A 10,310-nucleotide genomic window follows, 5' to 3' on the forward strand; every position below is an offset into this window, starting at 1 on the left:
CTAGGTATCAATTCTCGTAATCTAAGAACACTCCAGTACATCGGACCCTTGACACCCTTTACTCCCTACTCCAGATGTTCTCTGTCTAGTAAACAGTCACGTACACTGGACAAGTCACGTAGCAGTTTTGAGCAAAACAAGTTGAGAAACTGTGAGTGTATGTGTGCAGGCCCCCCCTTATGTGTCTTGGGTGTTATCCTCAGTTAACCTCATAGTGCTGGGCCTACAGGCCTCCAGGCTGTGATTTTATTATATGTGATGTGCTCTAGTGTAAACAGATATGAAATCATCTTAACATTAGCTTAACTTCCTCACCTACCCATAACTTCAGCCCCCCAATTAACAACTCTCTAATGAACACTATGAATAACATGAATACAGTTAAACCTGCAATGAAAGATTATTATGCCATTACTATATGTGATCAAATACAAACTATAATATAACATCAACCGATTCATTAAATGCTTTGATGAAATGATAATGATGGATGATGATAATGGTGATAATACTGGTTATGAATAGAACCTGAAAAACAGAAAAAACATCCTCCTTTTCACACTCCTCCTTTTTGGCCTTTCGAGAAAGGCCAACACTCATCAGGTTTGTCTCACTCCTCAGACCACCCAGCCACCTCTCGCAACGGCATCATAGACCCAGGACCAGTGAAACCTGCTGGCCCCGAATCCATAGCCCTCTCCAGCAGTTTCACCAACACTCGTCTGGCCAGAGGGATGAGACAACATCCTACAAATAATATACTGATAAAAGTAACAAGAGAAAACATGGCAGACATGAACACACCCTTCCATTGCCCAAAAACAGACGTCATCCAGTCCCCCAGCCCCGTGTTCACGCCCGAATGTTCATGCATAGTTTTAGATAACGTTTTCAGACTTTCCAGGGCCCTGGTTACAGAGCCATCTGGAGCGGTGTTGTTGGGAATGAAAGTACAACACATGTCACCAAACATGGCACATACACCGCCCTTCTCAGCCAACAACATGTCTAGAGCCATCCTATTTTGCACCCCCATCAAAGACGTCGGACCTAATTGTTCCGCAAACCCCTCCATGGCGTCTCTGGTAAGGTTAGAGAGTCTCAGCATGTTGTAATGAACGTAGTTAATACGATCAACATTTTTATTTGGAGTTATCCATATCAACACACTTTCAAATCCTGCTGCTATTGGGTTAACCAATTTATATTCATCAGGAACCCCCCTGGGGACTCCTATCGAGTCAATCCAGGTCGGCGAGTCCGATCTTGGGTCATAATTACGTGTACCCGTTGTGCTTCTCACCCTCAACAGGTGTCTCTTACGTCTTGCCGTCATTGTATGAGCGTCCTGCTGCGCAATAGTTTTTACCCTGTTTCCTATAAGCATCAATGGTGCACCTAACCGCACCATAGCACATGTCCCCACACTCCCCAACGGAATACGCACCAAAAGGGTGTAATGTCCACAGAAATAATACAACCCACCTCTGGCCCATGTGCCTATTATGGTGTTTGGGTTACTTACATTATTAGTGGTCCTTCCCGTGAGCGTCCTTACACACCAACTTGGGTCAATTTTCCCCAGAGTGTATCTCACGCTATCCGTAGAAAACTCAAAACATGTGTAATTATCTCGTTTAGGTGTGAATGAACCTGTTGCGTACGCTTATCAATTGGTGGATATAAACTTGACAAGGTGGTGCAGTTACCGGTGTCCACAGCTTCTCTAGTTAGTCTCAGCATACAATTATAACCCCACTCATCCTCTGGATACAGAGGCGCAGGTTCAGTGAACAACCGAGGTCTAGCTGTAGCACAGGCAACACAGTCAAATACATTCTGTTCTTTAGCATTTTGAGCCACCCAATCTAGCCAGAGATTACTGTCACTGAATCCGGTGGCACGCTCAATTAAATCCTGAGGTTTTAGTCTAGTGTAATCTGTTGTAACAAGCCATCTCTCTTCCGATTCCTGCTCCTTGTGAGTACCTGAAGTGACTGTTTGCTCCGTCAGATTTGTGACTGCACTTTTTCCAAGCAATTTAGACTTTGGATCAACTAAGTTCACCCGAATTACCCCCGTTGGATCTGACCCTATTACATGCACCCCAATTACTAGGTAGAACGCACCTCCCGAAATCCCAGACTTAGGGAGTTCACTCCACGGTCCTAGGGAAAGAGTAATAGGGTTATGTGAAACAGAATAATCCCTTTGAATGGCTATCCCTTTCAGAGCCTGCGGCGCCTTTGGCTGCCATCCCACTCCTGTCCAACTAACCACATCCTCCCAGGAACACCACTGATCTGTTATGTAGGTGTGAACGTGTGCGTCCCACGAGGGGCCCCAAACTGCCTTACGGTAGCATATCATGGGATGATTACAAACCCACACATCATATGCTCTCCAGCTACTACTAGCCCCTGTACATTTAATGACATCACACAGATCGAACGTGTATGCTGTTGTGGACCCGTTAACGTAATCTAACTCGATCCCCCCAGAAGTGCTGAGACACTCATCCCCTTCACCCGAGACGTCACGCCTGAATTTCCTCTGTGACTTCATTGATTTGGACTCTGGAGCGGATAAACCTCTGCGTCTGGGCAATTCACCTGTCTGCCAAAAAACAAACAAACATATTAGAACACTCACACAAGTCAACACCCCAGCTATTTTCCAATTTCCCCACAATCTCATGGTCTTTGTTCCCAGGCTTTTCTTTTAACTTTAGACTGGAGCCCCAGCCTAGTAAGCTTCACGCCTCTTTGGCACCTCCTTTTCTACGTGGAGTGATGCTCGGCGATCCCTCCTCTTCGACTCCCCAGGTAGACTACTGGTTAGTCGTTGCACGAGTGAGAGGATTATTCTGCCTCTTTATCACCCGTGTTGGTTGAAGGTGAGCTTGTCTCTGCCAAGCTCTCATCAGCGACCGCACATTGAGACCAATGAAACCACGTCTCCCCTTTCCCCTTCAACTGGACCGCTGTTGTGGTACGAGCCGTCACCTCGAATGGCCCCGTCCACCTCGGATCTTTCCACTTTCGCTTGATGACCCTCAGCCACACCACCTTGGCGTCGGGGATGGACCTGTCCACCGTGCTCACTCCAGCTGCAACCTGTTGTGTGAAACTAGACACAAGAGCTTTTAATTCTTTCCAATATTCAGCATGCGTTCTATTACTTTTCATACTTTCTTCCGCCGGGACTGTCGTCCAAGGACCAGGAAACTGTCGTCCTGTCAACAGCTCGTACGGCGTGAATCCTGTGGATTGGTTAACACAGCATCTTATTATCATTAATGCAATTGGCAGGGCTGCAACCCAATTTAACCCCGTCTGAGCAGAAATTTTTGCTATCTTGTTCTTCAGATTTAGATTCATCCTTTCTACTTTCCCCTGGGACTGAGGATGATACACAGTCCCAAACCTGTGTTGCAACCCCAGCCTCTGTTCTACCTCTGCCAAATCTTTGTTCTTAAAATGAGTTCCATTATCTGATCGGATTCTCTTGGGAAACCCATGCCGAGGAATGTAATGATTGATTAAACACTTAATCACACTCTTCGCATCCTCCCTCTTTGTTGGCCATGCTTCGGGCCACCCTGTCAGAGCATCTACACTTACCAATAAATACCTGACTCCTCCTGGACCCACGTCGATCATGTCAGTGAAGTCAATGACAATCTCTTCTCCTGGTCTCTCTGGAATGGGAAACTTACCTGCTTCTGGCTTGATTACTGGCTTTGGATTGTGGCGCCCACAGATCAGGCACGTCCTGGCTTTCTCCTTAATCATATCTTTCAGAAATGGATGCCACCAATGGCACAGGTGTCTCTCCATTTGGGCCACACCCACATGACCCAGTCCATGGGCTTCAGCAATCTTCTGCTTTGCCAGGTTGGCAGTCAGCACAGGTCTCCCATCAGGTCCTCGCCATAGACCTCCTTCCTCCCATGCTCCTCGACTCTTCCATACCCCTTTCTCCTCCGGGGCTGCCTCCTTTTGGGCCTTCTTGGCCTCCTCCAACATGTTGATTCCTGACTCTTCTTCCACACTTATTTGCACCATTTGCCTTGGTGCTTTATATCCTGCAGCCTCCTTGGCGGCTTGATCGGCTTCTTGATTCCCCCGGGCCACCATACCAGTGCCAGAGGAGTGACCTTTACATTTTATAATACTCACCTCCTCCGGATCTCCCAACGCCTGTTCAAGTTCCTCCATCTCCTTCTTGTGGCAGATTGGTGCATTGTCTGCTGTCCTGAATCCTGCTCTTCTCCATTGGGCTAGCTCTACATGAGCTGCTCCAAAGGCATAAGCTGAATCCGTGTAAATGTTGACTCTTTTTCCCTTCGCGAGTCTCAGGGCTCGGCTTAAAGCAATTACTTCTGCTCTCTGAGCAGACTGCTGCCCTTCAAGTCTCCCAGCCTCCTTCACTTCAAACTCAGTCCCATTTCTACAAACTACAGCGTAGCCTGCTTTCAATCCTTCCTCATCTCTATAGCAACATCCATCCGTGAACCAATCTTCAGCTCCCACTATAGGGTCCGCCTTCAAGTCTTCTCTGATTTTCTCTTCAACTTCAGCTCTCTTTGCGCAGTCGTGCGGCTCTCCTGACCCCATTAAATCTGCCATGTTGATTCCCTCATGTGTGAATGTCAGATTTGGAGCGTCTAAGACTTTGCTCACTCTCTGCTGTGTCAGTGGTGTCATAGTGAAGGCTTGTGAGTTCACATACGCCACTACACTGTGTGTGGTCAGCACTTTCAATGGATGGTCCCTCACTATGTGTGCTGTTTTCTGAATGATTTTTGCAACCCCAAGTGCATGCTGTGTGCACACTGGATGCCTTATCTCTAAGGGATTCAGTCTGATACTGACGTACATGAGTACATCTCTCCCTCCCCTCTTTTTCTGAAACAACACCCCATTAACTACCCCGTGTGTTTCTGAAACATCAAGATAGAAGGGTTCATCATAGTTAGGGATGGCAAGATCAGCAGATCTCGACAGGTCTTGTTTCAATATGATGAAAGCCGACTCAGTGGCCGATGTCCATGGCAGTTCAGCCTTAAGATTACGGACACCCACCATTTTTACCAAATCCCTCAAAGGAGCTGTTTTGCCTGCATAATTTGGTATGTACTGCCGGCTGTATCCTGTTAAGCCTAAGAATGAGAGCAGCTCTTTAACCGTACGCGGTTTTGGATGTGTCAGAATCTGATCCCGGTGTGTATTCAGCAACCCCACTGATTTGTGAGCAATGACACGGCCCAGAAATGTTACCTCTGGTCGGACCAACTGCAACTTTTCTTTGCTCACTTTGAACCCACACTCAGCAAGTCTCTTCAGTATGGTGAGTGAGGCTGCCGTACACGCCGAAGCAGACGGCGCCGCAACCAACAAGTCATCCACATACTGCACCAACGTGCACCCCTCTGGGAGGTGACACGGTAAGAGAACCTCTTTCAACACCTGGTTAAAAATTCCCGGGGACAGGGCAAACCCTTGTGGCAGCCGTGTGTATCTATACTGTTGCCCCCTGTATGTGAATGAAAAAATGTCCCTAAGAGACTCATGTAATGGGAGACAGAAAAACGCGTTAGCTAGATCAATACACGTGAACCACTTTTGATCTGGTGTTAGTGCTGTCAATGCTGTGTAGGGGTTTGGAACAGGCACCGTGTCAGTGCGTAGAACGGCATTTATGGCTCTTAAATCATGTGCCATTCTGTACTTCCCTGTCCCATGCTTCTCTACTGGCAAAATGGGAGTGTTCCAGTAGGATCGTGAGGGCTCAAGCACCCCTACTTTCAATAGCCCTTCGATGGTTTCTGCAATTCCCTCCTCAGCTTCTCTTTTATGTCTATACTGCGGTTTCCAGATTGGTGCTTCAGACTTCAGCTGGAATAAAACAGGCGAGCAAGTTGCCAGACCCACATCCGTGGGTCCTCCAGACCACAAAGTGTCAGGAAGAGTCGCAAGTGCGGCCACTGCGTCAGCATGGTCTATTCTTTCTCTTCCATGGATTCTTGAGATTTGTTCATGCTCCAATATCACTGCATCATTTGACAGACAAGTAATACGGTAAATTTTACATTTTGGCGAATACCAAACATCTGGAATCTGAGTGGCATGCCAACAGGGCTCGTCCAGGGCTCTCTTGACCATCGTTCCCAGCTCCTTTGCCTGGTGACCCTCATGGACCGCCAACGTAATGTGGGGCACTGAATCAGGTCCCATCTTAAACCAAGGCCGTTGTTCTTCGGTTAAATTTACTGCTGTAGCGACGCCTTCGGGGCCTACATAGATGTTTTGAGAACACACATTCCACGTCTGACCTTCAAGTTCAGACTGGAACTGGTCCCTGTAGATTTCATCATCGTCCCTATCATAATAGAGGGTGACGTGGTACGGATCTCGTGGAGGAGAATAGACCGCCAAGGCCATAATCCAAGGTTTCCACTGCTGGTACTGTCTCAGAATGCCTTCTTCCACCAACCGACCCCAGTATATGTCCGCTGTCGATTGTTCACAGTCTTGCAGCAAATACTGGTTCTTTGAAAGTGTCCCCAGGCACAGGAACTGTTTTCCTCCTGGAAGCGTAACTGTTAGTCCATCCACCGAACACATGATAGTGGCTCCCAGTTTTATGAGCAGGTCCCTGCCCATCAGATTCACTGGCACGTGAGGAGACACCACATATCTGTGCTTCAATGTCTGTTTTCCCAGCACCGTCAGGGCTGGATTGGTGATTGGCAGAGTCATCGGAACCCCAGAGAAACCCACAACACTCACCGTGTGATTGGAAAGTGTTGCACTGCTTGGTCTTTGTCTCAGCGTTGAGTAAGTTGCTCCAGTGTCCACCAGGAAGGTCATTTCAGTCCCTTCCACGGTCATCGACAACATAGGATCTGCCATTCCCATGCTGTCGGATCTCTGTGGGTCCCGTCAGTACAGCTCCTCCTCCCCGCCCCAGTGGGCCAGAGGATACTGAGCCACCGGCGCCATGCCTGGGTTTGGAGCTTGATGTCCCCTTGTTTGGACGGTTCTGCCTCGAGGAGCTCCATGTGCCTGAGGTGGATAGTATAGTTCTTGTGGCCTTGGTGTAGGACACTCGCGAGCCCAGTGTCCTTGTCCTCCACACCTGTGGCACCTGTTGGGGTCCAGTATAGGTCCCCCCAGAAAATGACCTCTCAGTCCTCCTCCTCTTTGAGGTCCACCACGCCCCCTCAGTGACCTAATAGCCCCCCAATTCCCCGCGAGTCTTCCTTGCCTTGGTCCATTGGCGGGCCATCGGTCATCAGGATACAGGACCGGGTCCAGATCTGGCCAGTCAGGCCTCGGATCACCCTGAGGCTTTGCCACCAGCATTTTCTTAGCTCCGTCTTTACTTTCTTTTTTCTTTTCGCTTAGTTTTTCTCTCGCCTCAGCCAGTTTTAATTTTACCAGCTGCCCTTGCGCTTCTTCCAACTCCTGTTTCTTCTTGGTCACCTCGTCTCGTTCCAGCCCAAGTCGATGAATCACATGCCGCTCCCATTTAGCTGAATCTGCAACCGCAAAGTCTGGATTCTTTTGTAGGTCAGTTCTTACACGTTCTGGTAAACCTGCCAGCAGCGCAGAACGGAACCACGCCCTATGTTCCCCTTCTTGTCCAGGATGCTCCCCAGTCTGCATAATCCACTGTTCTTTTGCATGCTCTATAAACTCTCTAGGAGTGTGTTCTGGGCTCCACACTATTTTAGGTGTGGTGCCAGTGTTAGGGGTTGGATATTTGTCACGCACTGCGTTGGCGAGAGCATTTCGCACCGTTTCATAGGGGACATCATTTGGAGCACATGTGGTGCCTGCTATCTTTTCCACGTCAGCCAAGCCACACCCCCTCATGACTCGTCCAGACACCGCTCTAAAATCACCCAGGGCAAGCTCCTCCCCTTCTGTGAGACTGCCCAGCCTTCTCAGCCAAGCGGCTCCTCCCTCTGTGATCGGGGGCAATTGCTTCACCAGTGCCTCCAAGTCTCTGATATTATAGGGATGATAGTCTGGTTCTCCCTTCAGCCCCTTCAACAAAGGCATAGTGAGTGGCACCACATCTTCTGGGTCAAGCTCCCCCTCATTGGTTTGCAGGGCGATGCTGTGGGTCTGCTGTGTCTTGAAAATCGACTGTCTCTTGTCTTCTGGTTCCCCCAAGGCCCTTCCAGAGCGAAGAGTCCTCAGACCCAAGTCAGCGTTAAACTTTGGGGCAAACCCTTCGATCCCCAAAGCCCGCACTTCCCGTGGTTTCCGTCCTCTTCTCGCTGACACCTCAATCTCCTTCTCCAATGTTTCGATCCTTTGTGCAATTATCGCCTCTTCCAGCTCTTTCAACTTCTCTTCCAACTTTGTCACAGCTTCCTGATTGGTAGATAACCTCCCAAGGACCTCCCCCTGCCACTGATTTTCCTCCAGGTCGCCGACATCTAGCTTCCGACAGGCCTTTTGCTTCACCTTTGCCGGCAAACTCTGAGGTTGTGGTGCAGGCGTATCCTCCTCTGAGGTCCATGAATCCAGGGTTATCGCTTCCTGGCTGACCCGCTCTGGTGTCACCTTATCTGCACTCCTAGGAGCCACAGGTTGAGCTTCCTCCACATCTTCTTCTGGGCTGAAGTGCGAGGGAGGAAGCAAAGTCACACGTGGTGTAGTTATGCTACCTCGTGATGTCCCCGCAACTGGCGGAGTCACCTCCGATGTAGCTGCCGCTGATTTAGGCTGTGTCCCTCCTGTGTTGACTCCCTCTGCCTGCTGGGTAGGGGTCGCTTGCCTGCTGTCCTCCTGGAAATCCACAATTCCTCCCTTCACTCTTCCTGTTTTTCCTCCTCGTCCACACAGAGTACCACCCTCCACAGCCAAGATCGGAAAGGCGTACGGAGGGGGAGGGGCACTCGAGAATTGTGTCAGGCTGGGATAAACTGACGTTGATGTCCCCTCAGCCATGGCTTCCTTTCCCAGGGCTGGTCTGGTCTCATCCACTTCCTCTTTCATCCAATGAGACACCCCTTGGCACACAATCATGAACTTACAATACTTACCTTGTTTTCCCATCACCGCCTTCTTTTCTGCCTTCACCTTTCTCCCCAGGAAGCGCCCCACATATTCCTCTTCCAATTCTTTTATTTTCTCTTCACATTTTCCACCACCAACTTGGAAGATCAAATGGAGGGGTACTCTGTCTTCCAAAGTTTTTTGTTGATCTTCACATAATTTCTTCACCTCTTCTTCCATTTCCTTACACTCCTGGGCAATCTCCTTAGGAGTTCCCTTGGAGGTTATTTTAATAGCCTTCTTCAGTTGTTGAATCTGCTCCTTAATTGGCTTGTACTTCTTTTCCCCACTGGGGGTCGCCTTTTCGTTGTCAGCCATCTTGCTTTTGACCTCACCCTCACAAAGATGGCCGCTCTTGAGCTCCTCCCTTTGGGGTTGCCTCGCTGTACTTCCCTTTTCAACAGTCAGAGGCACCTAGACTGTTCAAGCTTCACTTCCTCTAAGCTCTAACAGCCCCTCTCGTACACACATACACACACACACACAGACGCTCTCTCTGTCTCTCTCCTCTCACTCACGACTGCAGCAGTTCTCCACGAAACACAAAACACAAAACTTCTCAACCGTCCACTGCAACAATTTAAGCACGCAAAGCCAGCAAAATTCACTCTCACATTCACTCCACCTCGCAACTGCAAAGTTTTAACATACACATAACTCCACTGTAAACACACTTCTCCCACCCTTACTAGGGAGAAAACATAAATCACTCTACATGAAATGCTAAAATAACTCCCCCACTTCTGCCTCCTTCGGCCAAACAGAAATATCAACCCTAACTCGCACTTATTTCCTTTTTTCACTTATATATTTCACGAGAAGACAACAACTCTATTTCACAGGAATTTTACATGCGAGCCCTTGATGACCTTCTCATGAAATATCACAACACCCGTGCTTACACTCCAGAAACACAAACACAGAAACTACAGGGTTTATTCAATATGCACTAAACATTACACACACCTTCTAACAAGATCCCCAAACGCTCTGTTATGCTCCTTTCTTCACTGGACCATATCCACATACCACACACTTTCATGCCTCACCAACACACGAACTTCACCCTTAAAAACACTTGAACACTTCCCCAGCACACAATATTCTACTTACTCCTTCCTACACTCAGCTTCTATATCCAATCAGTTTCACAGCGCACCCCATTATAATCAATAGAAGCAATTTACACAGCTAATTTACACTTTATTTTATATACACAGGCCTGTATTGAAT

At 48.4% G+C, this 10,310-nt stretch overlaps 1 protein-coding gene across 1 annotated transcript; it reads right to left on the minus strand.

Moving 5' to 3' along the window:
• Positions 1 to 2,861: 2,861 nt before the first annotated feature.
• LOC134621116 (uncharacterized) lies at positions 2,862 to 6,923 on the minus strand. Its single transcript, XM_063467561.1, has one exon. The coding sequence runs from the start codon at positions 6,921 to 6,923 to the stop codon at positions 2,862 to 2,864; it is 4,062 nt and encodes a 1,353-aa protein (XP_063323631.1).
• Positions 6,924 to 10,310: the final 3,387 nt, after the last annotated feature.

Source organism: Pelmatolapia mariae, linkage group LG23 (assembly GCF_036321145.2).
Source record: "Pelmatolapia mariae isolate MD_Pm_ZW linkage group LG23, Pm_UMD_F_2, whole genome shotgun sequence".
NCBI lineage: Eukaryota > Metazoa > Chordata > Actinopteri > Cichliformes > Cichlidae > Pelmatolapia > Pelmatolapia mariae.